Below are 17,155 nucleotides of genomic sequence, written 5' to 3' on the forward strand. Positions count from 1 at the left end.
GAGTTTTCAGGGGCAGTAAATCACAAGGGAGAAGACTGCCCGTCTTTCTCCCACAGAACAGCTAGTGGATTCGAACTGCATACCTTTGCATTGACAGCGCAATTCCTTAGTATATTCACTAAGCCAGAAGAAAAGTAATTAAGGGAAGAGGCAGAGTGTGAGGCCTCCAAAGAAGCAAATAATGCAGCCTATGTCCCCACAGCTCACCTGGACTCATCTCAAAGGATCTGTAAGAAGGGGGTACTTATTATCTCAGAATCCCTCCCTCCAAGTAATCCCTTTAGGGTAGCTAGCCAACTCCAAGCTTAAGATTCATAGTCAAGATCCCCTCCCTTTGATTATTCAAGAAATAAATGCCAATATTTTCTCCTCTTTTAAGTAAAATAGTTTTCTTATATAAATAAAAGACATATAACAACTTGGCTGGAAAAACAAGTTCATTCAAGACACTCACATATTTATATAATCTACAGCCTGACTTCGCTGTGTAAATCATTCCATTCAACTAAGTGGCACTAAAAAAGACCTAGCATTACCACCCAGGTGACTGACTCCCCGACACCTCCCTTACTGGGGAGTGAGAAACGTGTTGGCCTGCCCCTTCTCACAGGAGCCTGTCCCAGCTGCAGCCTCCTGGTGGCTGAAACTGACAAATCCTACCCCTGGTTCCAACCCTTAACTCCTCCTCTCCACCCTAGAAACTCAGAAAAGAGCCAATTCAGCCTTTTCCTAGGGAGGGGGGTGCAATGGTGGGAAGAAATCAAAGCCTGGCTGCAGAGACTTCCTGTTGTGACACACACAGAGGTAAACCCTCAGACAATGAGAGATTAAGCTGGGCTGGTGAAGAATAGAGCCATCAGCCCTAAGAGTAGCTGCTTCCTGAAAAGTGCCCTGAAATTAACACTTTTACTGCTTTGCTCTGCTCCCCGAGGCAGATTAGCTCTGAGCCTTGGGACTGAGCAAACTGTATGCTCCTTTGGTCCCCAATCAAAAAACCCACAGGATTACAGTGGAAGAATTGAAGTTAGTGGGCAGCTAAGGGAGGAAAGTGTGCATCTGCCTGAGGTGGGACTTGGGTCAGGTTATGGATGGAGAGAGGACACTGTTGGGTCAGTTGTAGAATCTTTACCTTCCACACAGAAGAACAAAAAAGAAGAAATGAAAATGAAGATGCTCAATTTGATGGATTGGTACAGTGATTCGACCAATGGACTTGAACATGGCAGAGATTGTGAGGGTGGTCCAGGATGGGGCAAAGTTTCAATCTGTTGTTCATAGGATCACTTTGAGTCTTCTCAACTCAACAACACTTAACAATGACATGCAAAAGTGTTGTTGTTATTGTGTGCTGTGGAGTTGGAACCAACTCATAGCTGACCCTCTAGCAGGTTTTCAGAGGCAGTAAATCACATGGCAAGAGATTGCCCATCCTTCTACCATGGAGCAACCAGTAGATGCGAACTGTGTGCCTTTGGGAGCAGTGCAACTTCTTACCAATAGGCCACCAGAGCTCCTAACATGTAGAAGAGCCAAGTTTTATTTCAAGCCAATATACATCATGCACATTTCACTACCTGTCTCTCAGTGGAAGCTTGCGTGTTGCTATGATGCTAAATAGCAAGACCAAGGCAGACTAAGAAGAAAGGCCTGGCGATCACCTACTGAAAAATCACTCAATCCTACTCAACAGTCCAATCTGCAAGCAACAATGGAGACAGCACAGATCATGACAGCTTCTTTCCATTGTGCATGGAGTCATCATGAGTCAGGTCAACTGGATGGCAGCTGACAGTTACAACTCTAACAGCAGATGGGGAACCACGTAGGCTTTCTCTGGCAAAGAGATTACACTGCCTGGAGCACCTTGGAATTGGTTCTGCATGGCTTTGTCCTTAGGGAGTTACAGTGCTAACTGAAAGGCCACACCCCTCCCGAAGTCCAAATCCACCAGTGACTCCAAGGGAGAAAGATGAGCAATCTTCTCTTGTGCCACTGAGTTGGCTCCAACTCAACAGAAATTAGTTGGGTCAAGTTGATTTGAAAAGCAAGGTGACATCCAAAGCTGTGCCCAGTCCCCACCTCTGTCTGCCCTTTCCCCGTCCTGCATTTCACCAACCAGTACTTCCAGAACTACCTCAGCTTCGTTCTCCACTGCTCCAGAAGACCTTCCTCCCTCCCTTCCCACTCCTGTGTGCCCACCAGTTAGGGACAGCGACATGAACACAATGTTAAGCATGATTGAGGGGATAGGAAATGCAGCAAGCATGAATTCTCATTGAGGACTTGACTTTGTTATGTTTCTGTAACAGCTTCCAGAAAACCATTCACAGAGGTGAATGAAAATCAAGAGGTCTTGCTAGACACTGAGAATGAACACTCTCTACTCTGTCTTTTGTCTGTTGCCAGCCTTTTCCTCATACCTCCTCTTGAGGTCTCAACACACCGCCTGACTTAGATTCTTTCCCTTAAAGTCCATCTCAGCCTCGATATTTTTCTGGGGATGCACCAGAACTGCCCTATCATGAGAGTTCTTTGTGCTGTTGTTGGTTATCTTTGGAACCTGTACATCTGCTCTGTACACAGACTCCACGCACTGCCCATCCCCCTCAATAATCTTGGGCTCCTCAGAAGTAGACATCTGAGAAATCAGCTGATGATTTTAATCTGTATAGACAGATTCTTCTGGCCCCAGAAGCTACTTTCATATGACTCATTGTATCTGGATACGAGGGATTCTAAAGGCTTGCCCCCAGAGAACAAAGACAATTGCTCAAAATGAATGACAAAAGCATTTTATTGAGGATTCACCAGAAGTTGGGTAGAAGAAATGAAAAGAGTTAGATGGGGCTCAGCCATTCTTGTCCTGACCCTGAAGGGCCAGCTGATGCCAGTTGATGGAGATCGAGTTTGGTCTTCATGTAGAGGGATATCCAGGATGTTGTGGGAGCCCGCATTGGGCTGGAAGGAGAAATTTGTAAATGAAGCTCCTCTGTCCATAGGAAGTGGCAGGTCAGCTGATACTCCTCTCATTCCATGCGGGCCACGAGGCCCAAATTGACAAGAAGCCTCCAAACTTCAAGGGGTCAGGAGAAAAAAAAACATCATCCAGGAACAGAGAGCACCCAGGGGACAGTGGAGGTGACACTGGTCAGTCGAGGCCCAGAGAGGGAGGGTGAAGGCAAAGTGAAGGAAGTGGAAAGACAGCAGGACTGGGACAGATGAGGCTCAGCAGGTTGTGGCAGCCATGTCTCCTCTATCGGAAGGATCTCTTGTTCAGGTTGGTAGTAGAGATGATCTTGCTGCTGGAACTGCCGCAGACTCCACCGCCAAATCCAAAGCCACTTCCAGAGCCAGAGCAGAGGCCACCGCCCAGGCCAAAGCCTCCGCCAATGCCTCCAGCACTGGTGCTACCACCGACCACGGCTGTGGAGAGAGTCATAGGACACAGGTTATTCCCACAGCGCTAACAACTAGGAGTCCCAGGCCAAACCAAGCTGAGCAAATGGCCATGGCTGAGGCTGAAATACTTACAGATGCTCACAGCACTCTGGCATTCTCCAGACATTCTGTGGAGAGAGAGGGTAGTGAGTGAGTCACAGAGAGCCCCAAGCTACACTCCACTCCTTACTTAGCACATCACGTCTCAAGCTTTTTCTACATGTGCTTACTAGGTTTACAAGACAGTCTGAATCCATCAGAGGTTCCATGGGAACCCCTCCTGTACAATCGACCACCTCAGAAAACCCACTGGGGCTCAGCTATGAGTTGGTTCCAACTCAACAGCAATGAGTTTGAGTTGAGTATGGTGTTTGAGAGGTGCAAATGCATGGCTCTAGACACACCCCGTCATCCTCATGTTTCCAATTCATCCTGCCACCCTCACCTGCACTCCTCGCCCTCTAGCAACTTTCGGTAGGTGGCAATCTCAATGTCCAAGGCCAATTTCACGTTCATGAGCTCCTGGTATTCACGCAGTATCCGGGCCAGTTCCTCCTTGGCCTTCTGCAGGGCAGCCTCCAGCTCTGTCCGCTTGGTGTCAGCGTCTTTGAGAGCCAGTTCTCCACGCTGCTCTGCGTCAGCCACAGATGCCTGCAGAGTCTGGCACTATAGACAAGGGCATTAGACAGACAATCCTTAGTGTTCTCCTTCCAATGCCTCTACACCTGTCCTCTTTCCCTTTGTCAACTTTCTTGAGTTGAAAATAGCAAGAATCTGTGCTATCATTGTCTTCCTTGACTCATGCATTTCAGTCACTAGAGCTGAAGATTATAACACTGTTATGCTGAGAAGATCTGGATACAGCTTATGTAAAAGCTACAAATTCTCTACAGACAAAGTCAGGATTTCTGGCCTAGTGCCTTAGCTATTAGCCTGCCACAGAGACATCTGCTTTAGGTGACTGGCCCTGTACTTTGGCTTGAAGGGGGTGACACTTACCTGTTTCTTGACGTTCTCAATCTCAGCCCGCAGCCTCTGGATCAACCGATTGAGCTCTGCTATCTCACTCTTGGTATTCTTCAGGCTGTCGCCATGTTGGTCAACTCTCACCTGGAGCTGCTGGACCTGACAGCCAGGAAGACACAGAGCCCAGGGGTTAGAAGTGATTGTGTAGAATCCATTCTCAAGTCAGTGGATTCTGAGAGAATAGCCACAAGTGGCAAGGAAAATACAAATAATGAGTCATTGCAAATCAGGGGAGATCAGGGGCACCTGGAAAAATAGGTTCATCTCTGACCTGACTTCTCTTCAGCTTCAGTGATGATGACATGCTCATAGGCATCAGAGGTAGAGCCCTGTAAACCGTTTTTGTCTCCCGAGAGACCCCCTCCAGCACATACCTTGATCTGGTACAGGGCCTCAGCTTCAGCCTTGCTCTTCTGGGCAATCTCCTCATATTGTGCACGGACCTCAGCAATGATGCTGTCCAGGTCCAGGCTGCGGTTGTTGTCCATGGACAGCACCACAGACGTATCGCTGACATGGCTCTGCATCTGGGACAGCTCCTACAAAGCAAATGTCTCCCATCAACCTCTCAGGGAAAGTCTTCTCTGACCTCTGACTTCAGAAATGCATTGTTGTCATGGAAACAGCCAAACCACAGCAGAGTTGACATTTCTGGGGAGGTGGGTAAGTAAATTGCTATATAGGAATCAAGTGGCTGGTGATATCTCAGGACTGAAAAATAACTCCTCTCACCTTTTCTGCTCCCTGGAAACTATAAGGTGCTTCTTATCTAACACAGAGAGTAGGCAGGATGTTGGAAAGAAGAGAATGGAATGAGTTCATTTCACCAGAAGAATGACAGACAGCAAAGAATTCTACCCTAAGCAACCTGTGGATCTAATCACTTCTTCAAAAATAACCTCTGGCTCTGAGCTCCTCCTAGCTGAATCTCTCACTTTAACCCTCTACATCCATGACCTTCCTGAGAACCTACTGCCCTGACATAAGGGAGCTGAAGTCTTTTCAAAGAGTTGTAAATTCCACTCAGCAATCTCCAAAATAAGAAATTCCTCTTCCCTGAGGGGAGTGGGGCAGGATGACATCCTTACCGCATCATACAAGACCCTCAAGAAGTTGATCTCGTCATTAAGGGCATCTACTTTGGCTTCCAGCTCCACCTTGTTCATGTAGGCAGCATCCACATCCTGCACAGGAAGGGGGCAAGAGCAGAGGAATTGGAATAAGGACAGGACATCTCATGACACCAAAGATGTTCTGAGCAACACCAGCTAAGGTGGTGAGGGACAATTCATTTGATATCTTTTCTCTCTAAATCTACCTGCAGACATAGAAATCATTTATCCAGATGAGCTTTCTTCCTAATATTAACTCTTTAAAACCTAGCTCAATTACCTGTTTCCAGTGGTTACATTGACCTGGGTAACACCAGATGGAATGGAGATGAGGCAGATATGGACCAAACTCACAACTCAAGACAAAGACCAATCCCAAAGGAAACTTTCTTCACCCACTTCATCTCTTACCTTCTTGAGGACTACAAAGTCATTCTCAGCAGCTGTGCGTTTGTTGATCTCATCTTCATACCTGGGAGTGGGGACAAGAAGGTGGGGGGAGAGCCCTCCAGTGAGCTAATATTTCCCAGACTTTTGCTTCTTGTTTTCAAACACCTAGCTATTTAGAAACATCAAAGTAGTTGGCTCCACTTTCACACGGATATTCAGTTAACTTCTATTTGTTGAGTAGTTATTATGTACAAGGTAACAGTCTAGACATTAGTTTATTTGGAGACATGGAAACCAAACATAAAAGAGACTATTCTCAAGAGATATAACATGAAAAGAAGAACCAATAGTGATCTTATTTTATTTCTTGCCATTGAAGGGCTATTCTTTCAGCCATTGCGTAGATTAGAGTCTCAGAACTCTTGCCAACAGTCCATTTCCTTTTATTTGGTGTAAGAGCAAATTCATAAAGGAAGGTTGATATTTTCTATCTCATGTCAGAGCGAGTATAGTAAGAGCTACTATGTATTATTGTCTACTCACTATATGTCCAGTGTTATATACTATATGCTTTCTCCATCTCATTTATTTCACAAATATGCAGAAGGAATGTTATCTTCATTTACAGATGAAGAAAAATGAGGTTCAGAAGGGTTAATCAACAGCTGGGAAGGTCACACACAAATAACTAGTAAGTGGAGGAAATAGTATTTAAACCAAATCTACCTGCCTCTATAACCCATCTATCTTCTCCTGACTATACTACACTGCTTTTCATCTGCTCAGTTCTTAATCTGTTTTTATACAGTTAATCCAGCTCCTTGAATCTATCACTCATCTTCTGTTTGGGGCAACCTCACCCCATTCAAGTGTGACTATATGGAAGCAGAAAGAGTGAATGACCTTCCTGAGCTCTTCAAGATCTCTGCAAAGCCCAAGTCTAAGCCACTGGAGAGAAGCCCAGGGAGCCCTCCCTACCCTCCTCCCTGCGTACTTGGTCTTAAAGTCCTCCACGTTGTCTTGCATGGCCTTCAGTTCAGACTGAAGGCGTCCTTTGTCATTGCTCAAGGTATCCAGCTGCTTCCTGAGTGCATTAAGGTAGGTCTCAAAGAAGGGTTCAAGATTTTTGCTGGATGTGGTAGTTGTCTGCTGCTGAAGGAGGTTCCATTTGGTCTCCAGGACTTTGTTCTGTTGCTCTAAGAACCGCACCTATGTTGAAAAAGGCATCAATTAACTGATCGAGACTTGAGACTTTGGCAGGAGGTCCACTTCAAGGTCAGCATCTGGTCAATCCCACCAAACCAGGCAACCTAAAGGCCACCACCATGTTGCAACTCCAGAGCACTGTTCATTAAGATCAATGTGGTGGCTCCACTCCAGAGATATAGCAGCAAATGGCCATGTGGGTTGTGGAGAACAGATTACAACCAGGGCACCAAACCTTGACAACAGGGCAGGAACAACTTTCTAATCACAGAGATCCAAAAGAGGAGCTGCTTAAGTACATCAAACTTCTATGAATAATGAAATAATAAAGATAATAGAAACAACCATAAACGAGGTTTGCTCAATTCAAAGTGATTGTGACTTAAGGCAAATAAAAGGCATATTTGTTAAATATAGTGTTTATATAAGTTTACTTACAAATTAACCTGTGAACCTGTGCACATATTTAGGCCAAAGCCTTAAATATCTATACTCAGAACTTAGTGCAGTTCAAAGGATTTTCCCTTAGCTTTCCCTCCCTGTATGACATGCCAAACAAAGGTTTTGGATTAGCATGATGTCTCTTCTTTATGTGTTTTAGTGTTTAAAAGAAAGCAAGGATGGTGACCACAATTCAAACTCAGAAGGGAGGCTAAGATGAAATGTGATAAAGAAGCACTAAATGCTTAGTCTTTATAGGAACTAGAGTCACAATAAAGCCTTTTTAAGTACTACGTGTTCATTCAACCTAGCAAGAAGAACAAATATCCCCCCTCAATTAACTCAAGATTGTTTGTTCATGAGTTTAAGTGTACTGAGACACTGATCTACAGAAAACAGGGCCAGCCTCAGCCACAAGTTCTCCACTCCTCCTGCAAGTCCCTGATTTGGGGGTGACTCAGCTCTCTGTGACTGCTCTGCTCACAATCTTTCATACTTGACTGACAGTAACTGAGTTGAAAGCACTCTAATGTCTCATGAAGAAAGAAGTTGGGTTACAAAAGGAAGTCCAGGCCCTTCTTCAAACAGACACAGAAGAAGGAAATGCTTTCAGAAATGGGAGAGTGACCACGCAGGATTCTGATGAGACCCAGACCCGCCACTGCAATGGCCTGCAGTCCTCCAGGGGTCTGGGTTCCTTGTTTGCCCTGTGAGAGTCCCTCTCACGTGAAAAACCAAAAGAACTTCTGCTCCAAAAAAGAACCAATGATTGTGTTACTATCATAATTTTGTACAAATAACACCTTCTGAACTTGAAGTCTCCTCCCAGGAGGTATTTTCATCAACATGGTAATGACCATTGTATTGCATATTGTTGCAATTTATTAAATGTAATTAGTTCCCAGGAATTATTCATAGCTGATTGCTTATTCCCAAAACCAAAATTTGAGAAAAAGCAGGGATCTAATGATCCTGCTTTGTAACTAGGGTGACTACAGGAAATGAAGATGGCTTGTTTGCCCTCCTTATGCAGCATATCCATAAAATTCCACTGCTTTGAACAACATCTCTATCTACCCACTAGCCATGGGACAGAAGAGACAGAATAATGATGATGATTCCTCTTGGACATTTGAAAAACTGAGGCCCAGAGGAGCTTGGAGTTCTCCCAATGGCCACAGCAGGCTCAGGCCTGAGGCCCCTGGACCCTGGGCTTGACCCACCATTTTCTCACCTTGTCAATGAAGGAGGCAAACTTGTTGTTGAGGGTCTTGATCTGCTCCCTCTCTTCGGTCCGAACCTTCTGGATCTCAGGGTCAATCTCCACGTGGAGTGGGGTCAGCAGGCTCTGGTTAATGGTAACCTCCTGGATGCCTCCAGCAGGGCAGACAGGGAATCCAGGACCACCTCGACCATTGAAGGAGCCCCCAAATCCACCGCCAAAGCTGCCAGCACCAAAACCAGCACCAAAGCCGCCAGCTCCAAAACCTCCAGCACCGCCGAAGCCGGCACCTTGACGAGAGCCGGCCACGCTCATGCAGATGCTCTTGTTCCCCCCAAGATTGTAGAGGCTCCTGCTGCCGAAGCCTCCAGAAGAGCAGCGGCCTGCACCCCCAGACACAGAGACAGAGCTGAAGGCAGCCTTTCTGCTCCCACCCACAACAGCCGAGCTGCCGCTGAAGCCCCGGGACCCTCCTCGGATGCTCTGTTTGGAGATCATGGCTGGAGAGAAGCAAGTGAGCTTGGAGGTATCAGACAGAGCGAGAGGGACCAGGTAGATGAATGCTGGAACCCTCAGCCTGGGTCTCTTATATGTGCTGGAGCAGAAGGGCTTGGTAACAGGGGCATAAAGGGAAACATCTGAAAAATCTCTGGGCTGGGCTTTTGGCACTGACCCATCTTTCTCGCACCTGCTGAGCATGTCACTAAACACACCTACAGAAGTCATCCGGAGGACACACCGTTACTGGATCCTATCACACTCCCCTCCAGGAAAACCTGAACCAGTGCCTCAGGCCCTCCTGGATCAGATGGCCCTGCCCAGGCCCAGGCCTCCAGGCCTCTCACCCACTTCACCTCCATCTCTCCAGCCCAAGACGCTCTTCTTATTCTCTCGTGCTTCAGAATTAGGGTTCAGTTACATAGCCTGTCACTTACTAGCTCTGCAAACCTTGAGTACTTTGCTCTCGGAGGCTCAGTGGCTTCATTCACATTTTGGAATACGTGCAAACATTTACTATTCTCATCTCCCAAGATATAGAGAGACAATGTGTACACTATCAGAAGTTGGCATGTATATGCTATTGCTATTGTTCTTCCAGACTCACAAGTGGCCCTCCATACACATACTAAGGGGGCACCAACCATATTCTACAGATCCCTCACCTCTAGGGAGGAAGAATGTACTGTGTGCTAGGCATGGAACAAGTGTTGGTGAAAGACCTTCTAAAGACAGAAAACCCTCTCTAACGCACCCTCGCTCTGTCCCAGGCCCTCGGGGCTCACACTGCTCAGGTGTGTGTCCTGGAAAGCATGCTTCAGACATGCACTACTGTGCACCCTGCTCCATTTGCTGCCCAGCTGTTAGCCAGCTCCCCCAGAACAGACCACATTCCGTTTCTCAGGCGTTCAGGGCAGCAGTCTATAACTTTTTTGATGTTTGGAGCTCCTCCCACAGCCTGATGAAACCCAGGACCCCTTTCTCAGAATAATGCTTTTAAGTGCAAAATCCTGATTGTAGGCTTGCAATCAACTCCTTCCCCCTCTGAGCACTACACATGTATGTTCAAACCTCCCGCCTCTTGCCACATTCTAGCTGTGCTGTTTTGGGCAAGTCACCTAACCTCCTTGGGCACTTCATTCATCTCTCAAGTGGGGACTTCACAGGTAGTGAGACATATACCTTAGGCATCTGGCATGGAGCGGGCCACAGAGTGCCTGGCACACAGTAGGCTGTCCAGACTGGTCACTGACACTTGGGAGAGAAAATCAGATTCATTTCCTTGCCTGCTTCTAATTCCTCTTCTTCTCCTCAACATACCCAGTCTCTTATGAAGGAACTCTCAATTTTATAAATCCTTTTAAATCTGAGGAATAATAGTGACCAGATTATCCCCTCAAGCCCAGCTGACCCTGATCAAATGCAAACTGGCCACTGGAAAAAAATTAACAGCTCCCTTAATTCACAGAAAAAGAAGAATAGGGGCCGTGAGTGAGAAGAGAGTGAGTGGACAGTGACACCAGGCCACAGAGACAGGGCATGAGGAAGCCAGCAATTGCTGAATCTTTCCAACCTTGACCATCTTCTCTTTTCTCTCCTCCCCCTTCATACTCTCCTTGCCCCCTCTGGAGAACAACCACTTGGCCAACTGACTGGAAGAGATCTATATTTGTTCCTATCCCAAAGAAAGGTGACCCAACAGAATGTGGAAACTACAGAACAATCTCACTGATTTCACATGCAAGCAAGATTCTACTGAAGATTATCCAAAAATGACTGGAACAGCACATCAACAAAGAACTACCAGAAGTCCAGGCTGGGTTTAGAAGGGGTCGTGGTACTAGAGATATTGTAGCTGATGTTAGATGGATCTTGGCTGAAAGCAGGGAATACCAGAGGAATGTCTATCTGTGTTTCATTGACTATGCAAAGGCATTTGACTGTGTAGATCACAACAAACTATGGCTGACTCTGAGAAGAATGGGAATCCCAGAACACTTGATCGTTCTAATGCGAAACTTATACTTGGACCAAGAGGCAGTCATCAGAACAGAGCAAGGGAACACTGCATGGTTCAAAATTGGGAAGGGCGTACGCCAGGGATGCATCCTATCTCCATACCTTTTCAACCTATATGCAGAACAGATTATCCAGGAGGCTGGGCTCTATGAGGAGAAATGTGGGGTCAATCTGCGTTATGCGGATGACACAACCCTGCTTGCTGAAACTGAAGAGGACCTGAAGCGCCTGCTGCAGAGTGTAAAGGACTGCAGCCTACAATATGGATTGAGGCTCAATGTCAAGAAGACAGAGATTCTCACCACTGGACCAATTGGCAGCATCAGGATGGATGGTGAAGAGATTGAGATTGTACATAGCTTTAGTTTGCTTGGCTCCATAGTCAACAGTCTTGGCACCAGCAGCCAGGAAATTAAAAGGCGCATTGCCATGGGAAAGTCTGCTGTTAGGGACCTCTCCAAAGTACTGAAGAGCAATGGTGTCTCTCTGGAGACTAAGGTGCGTCTGATACAGGCCATGGTCTTCGCAATCACTTGTTACGCATCAGAGAGTTGGACAATGACCAAGGAGGATAGAAGGAGAATTGATGCCTTTGAGTTGTGGTGCTGGAGAAGAGTATTGAGAATACCATGGACTGCTAGGAAAACAGATTTGTCCTGGAAAGGGTTAAACTGGGTGGCTCCTTGGAGGCAAGGATTCTGAGGTTCCGTCTAACATACTTTGGACATGTTGTGAGGAGAGACCGGTCCTTAGAGAGGGACATCATGCTTGGGAGGGTGGAGGGATGGCGCAGGAGAGGAAGGCCCTCTATGAGGTGGATTGATTCAGTGACTGGGATAATTGAGATGGGAGTGTCGGAGACAGTGCGATTGGCACAGGACAGAGCGGAGTTTAGGGCTGTTTTACATAGGGTCGCTATGAGTCGCAAGCGACTCGACGGCACATAACAACAACAACATCTCTAATGTGTACCCCATCCTCTTTGCCACCTACCTCAACCTATGCTTAGCCTCAGGTTTCTGCCCAGATAACCTCAAACAAACAGAGAGTGTATAAAGAGCTGTGGCAGACAAGGGAGACTCCAGCCTCATCACAAGACAGAGCCCAAGTAATAAGGGAACATTCTAGAACCAAGGCAATCTTCTCGATTGGAAGGAGTTGATCACTCACTCACCCTTCCAACACGTATTTATTGAGCATTAGCTTTGTGTCAGGAACTATACTGTAGGTTATTCACAATATTGCCAGTTAATCTTCTTAAAAGTTTATGCACTGTCGTTTTTTTGTTGTTATTAGATGCCATCGAGTCTAGTACAACTCTTAGCAACTCTATGAATAACAGATCTGAACCCTGTCCTATCCTGAGAATCTCTGACACCCTGATCCCATTGCTATAGATTCTTTGTCAATCCATCTGGTTGAAGGTCTTCCTCTCTTTTACTACCCCTCTACCTTCCCAAGCATAATGTCCATCTCTAAGAAATAGCCTCCCTAGAAACATGCCCCAAGTACACGAGACAAAACTTTATCATCTTTGCCTTCAAGGAGCACTCTGGTTGCACCTTCTCCAAGACATATCTATTTATTCTTTGGCAGTCTATGGAATTTTTAGTACTCTTCTCCAACACCACAGTTCAACAGGATCAATTCTTTTTCTGTCATACTTATTCCATACCTATGTCCAGCTCTCAGAAGTATAGCAAGTGATTGAAAAGAGCATGGCATGAATGAGGCCCAAACATACATCATTGCTCCTCAATAATTCGAAAAGTTCCCTGACTGTGTACTTTTCCAGTGCAATACATCTCCCATGATCTCCTGACTACTGGTATAAAGTGTAGCAATTGTGGATTCAAGTAAGATGAAGTCATTAACAGTTTCAATCTTTATCTATCATAATGTTGTCTACTGGTCCAGTGGTAAGAATTTTTGCTTTCTTGGTGTTAAGAAGCATTACCATTAGCCTTGTTTACAAATGAGTATTAGAAGCTAAAAAAAAAAAATAAAACAACTCCCAAGATCAGAAGGATGATATGGTGGAGATGGGACCTGAACATCAGTGTGATCCCAAAGGGACCATACCATTTTGCTTGCTATCAAGTCAGCTGTTTGATTGGTATGAGAGGCCAATGCAGAACTGAGTGCCTGAGCAAACCTGATAGAATGGGCCATTCAAGTCAAAGGGTTTTCAAGGGCAGTGATATCCCAGGAACTACTGATTTCTACCCTAACCCCAGGAGAGGGTATGAATAAGAAACAGAGTGACTCCATGTCTGGGCTCAGACAATGGGGGCTGCAGGTAGTGGAGCAGAAGAGATCCAGGATCCACCAGCTTGGGGAGCTAAGGTTCTACTGTCTGGTTTTCTGCACCTAACAGGGATGTGGGATGTTCATCACACTCACTGTTCTCCACGTGAGTGACGACCTGGAGCTGAGATCTTGAGCTGCTTCGCACTCTAGCACCCTCTTAGCACCCCACATTCATGGCACCATTCTCCCAGATAACCTGCTTGCATGAGTAGGAAGAGAGTTTACATCAGCAGGGTTGAAGACTAAGGGGGCTCAAGACATTTTTATTGCTTGTCTTCATCTCCTGCAACACAGTCATACGACAAGGAAATTTTGTGGTACAATGAACTAGAGTTGTGTCTAGAGCATAAGACAAACTGCAAATGGAAAAGGAGGAGCTGGTACATTTCCTGAAGAATGAGACACAATATGTAAATAATCTTATTTTGTGCCTCTGGTGTGTCCAAATCATGAGGGCCATGATTGAGGTGCTTGTCTATGGCAGGTGACTCTTAAATGAGAGTTGTATCATCTCTGATACAATGCCAAGTTCTGGAAAGACCTAGTCCTGCACACTGAACCAGATGCTTTTCTTGTACTATTTTCATTTCTCACAACAATCCAACAAATGAAGCACGTGCTGTTGCTGCTTATGTGGAGAAATCAAAGGTGTGGACACTGAAGCTCAGAGAGGTTACGTGACTTGTTGAAATCACACAACTGGTGGAGGTGGGAGGTTAGTTCTGTCTGTCTGACTTTAAAACTTGTGGATACTGCTTAGAAAATAGCCTGGGAGAATGAGAACGGAGGCACAGAGACTTTGTATACCAGTGTTCGTAGCAGCATTATTCACCATCACAAGAACATGGAAACAGACCAAGTGTCTAACCACAATTGAATGGATTGAGAAATTATGGTACATACACGCGATGGAATACTACACAGCACACAGGAGCAATGATTTTGTAGATCACTACCTAACTTGGGAGGGACTGGAGAGCATTAGGCTAAGTGAACTAACTCAGTCCCATAAGGACAAATATTGTATAAGACCGTTACTATAGAATAAATATGAGGATCCAAGGGGGGAAGAGGGAAGCAGAAGGGTGAGGATGGACAGGGATGTAGTTAACCACAGAATCGGACAATTTGACAGGTGGAGTCAGAGTGAAGGAAATGGGAAAGGTCTGATGTGAAATACAATGTATTAGAACTTTGTAAATAAACCAGTATAAAATAATTTTTTTTTAAAAAAAAAGCACAAAATCTTGTGGCTAAGAGTGGATAAATAAAGGCCATTGCATTGGAACAGATGAAAGAAAGAACTGTCTAAAATGAATACATGGTCTTACATGTACAACAACAGCCCAGAATAAGAGCTCTATCATGCCAAAAAGGACTGGGGGTGATGGGAGGGGGTAAAATGTGCAACAGTGAATGAATGAAAATCTAAGGGGAAAAAAACCAAAACCCAAACCTTGTAAACTTAACTTCTTCACCACAATGCCTGATCTTGCTAATTCTTCTCCACATAGAATCTGCAGTGAGGGGGAAAATCCCTTGTCATTTATCTAGACCCCCAGTTTACCTGCACAGTGACCGCATCTTAGCTCGCATGCGGTGTGCTCTGCTGAGGTAGCTCAACTCCCTACTGTCCTTGCTCTCATTACCTGAGTGGGTGTTCAATTTATGTGATTACGTCTTTTTTATGGATACTTAGCTACTAAATCAAGAGTCAGTGACTTAAAACCACCCAGAGGTTTCAGGGACCTGTCGATCTATTTCTGTGAAATGACAACTACTGATCAGAGCACAGTTCTCTGAAACACACAGGGTCACCATGAGGGGGAATAGACTCAACAGGCAATTTGTTTGGTTTGGATTTAAGCCCATGGGGTTGCCACAAGATGGAATTCACTCCATGGCAACTGATTTGGTTTTCAGTCCTTCTCAAGGATCCAGTAGGGTATGGAATGTCCTGAAGGGCCAGTTTTGGGTCCTCCAATTAACTAAATCCAAATTAATTTAATTGCAAATCCTATAATAAACCAACAGTTAAAGGAAAGAACATTCCAGTCTCCAGCCATATCCTGTGGCCTTATTATTAATCTGACTTGCCAGAAGTTCACAAAATCCCCAAACTGTAGTAGCATGAGAAACTGTAAGGAGGCATAAGAGAGAACTTTTTAAGCAAGAAAAATTTTACCCCCAAGAGTGAGACAAGAGAAGAGCTGCTTTTTCTGAAAGAGAAAAGGCTCCCTTCCACCCATCTGGGGCCTGCCAAATGCAAGGGATTGGACAGGGTGACTCCTCTTGGCAACCTCAGCGGAAACCTGGTCCCCACATCCCCTGCAGCTTTTGCTATTGTCCTCCATGACCCTTCCTCACTTGAGAGCTGTTCCAGACCTTGTCAAGGAGAATGAACAGCTGACAGGGGTGTGGAGCAGGGGAAGGAGGGTGTGTTTGCTTAGGGCTTTCTGAGTAGGACAGGCAAGCTCTCAAGTTCAGTCCTAGGATTAGAGCGATCCTGAAGTCTTTTCATCCTCAGTCCCCAAACCAGTGTGTGGTGTGGGAAAACGCCCTCCCTGGCCAGGCCCGTGCCCTCACCTCGTTTGGTCACCCCAGCCTTGGTTGGCCTCCCGAGCCTGAGTCACTCTTTGGAGAAGCCAGAGATTCTTGGGGATCAGAGGTTCTGCTAAAAAGGATCAATCAGCATTTCCGGAAGAGGCTAGAGGGCAGTGAGAGGACAGTGACTCCTCAGAAAGGGGTGTGCAGGGTCTCTGCCCTTTCCCCACCTGGGCCAGTGTGTTTCAGGAACAAAACCATTCCTCCAATCACAAACACAGCCCCATTTGTAAACAGATAAAAACATTGAGGAAAGGGCTGTCAGACCTCCCATCCTCTGACCACCCCTTAAGCCCCCAAATGGAGTCCTTGGGATCATCAGGCCCCAGGAATTCAGGGTCACCATGATTTTTGTAATGTTGCCCCATAAACCAGTTATTTGATGCATTCCCTCTTAGTGAGTCCTCCTGGTCCATGATGTAGTCTTTGAGTTTTATTAAAATTTTGCTAATTTTTACACTCTAAATCTGGTTTGTGGTGGTGGTTGTTTCCATTCTGTCATTCACTTATTATGACTTCTGGGCCATTTCCTCCTCTCTCTGGACCTCACTTCTTTGAGTTATGAAATGAAAACACTACCTTTGATGTCCCTTCCATCTCCACCCCAACTATTTCTGTCTTTTCTATACAGAAAAAAAAAAAGAGCTCTAGTGGTGGTGGAGTTTAACACTTAGATGCTAACTAAAAAGTCCACCAGCCAGGAGTTCAATCCCACCAGTAGATCCTCAGGAGGAAACTATGACAGTCTGCTTTCTTAAAGATCACAGCCTTAGAAATTAGTATGGGAGGCAGTACTGCTCTGGTCTATAAGAGTTGGAATCAACTCGAGAAAGCAACAGGCTTGGATTTTGTCTGGGTTTTTTGTTTTTATACAAGTTGTATTGTTTTT

General features: G+C 45.6%; 1 protein-coding gene across 2 annotated transcripts; it reads right to left on the reverse strand.

The window, feature by feature from the left end:
• Positions 1 to 3,253: 3,253 nt before the first annotated feature.
• Positions 3,254 to 9,333, reverse strand: KRT4 (keratin 4). 2 transcript variants are annotated; one of them, XM_006883871.1, is made up of 9 exons: positions 8,848 to 9,333; positions 6,961 to 7,175; positions 5,988 to 6,048; positions 5,553 to 5,648; positions 4,839 to 5,003; positions 4,438 to 4,563; positions 3,884 to 4,104; positions 3,532 to 3,566; positions 3,254 to 3,423 (listed from the first exon to the last, which is right to left on the reverse strand). In XM_006883871.1, exons 1-9 carry the CDS (start codon positions 9,331 to 9,333, stop codon positions 3,254 to 3,256), a joined length of 1,575 nt encoding a protein of 524 aa, XP_006883933.1. The 2 variants fall into 2 exon arrangements, with proteins under 2 accessions (XP_006883933.1, XP_006883934.1); XM_006883872.1 differs by having other exon boundaries at positions 3,884 to 4,098; positions 4,432 to 4,563.
• Between the last annotated feature and the right edge of the window lie 7,822 nt (positions 9,334 to 17,155).

This window comes from Elephantulus edwardii, unplaced genomic scaffold, assembly GCF_000299155.1.
Source record: "Elephantulus edwardii isolate Elephantulus edwardi_28Jun2011 unplaced genomic scaffold, EleEdw1.0 scaffold00030, whole genome shotgun sequence".
In the NCBI taxonomy this organism is placed as follows: domain Eukaryota; kingdom Metazoa; phylum Chordata; class Mammalia; order Macroscelidea; family Macroscelididae; genus Elephantulus; species Elephantulus edwardii.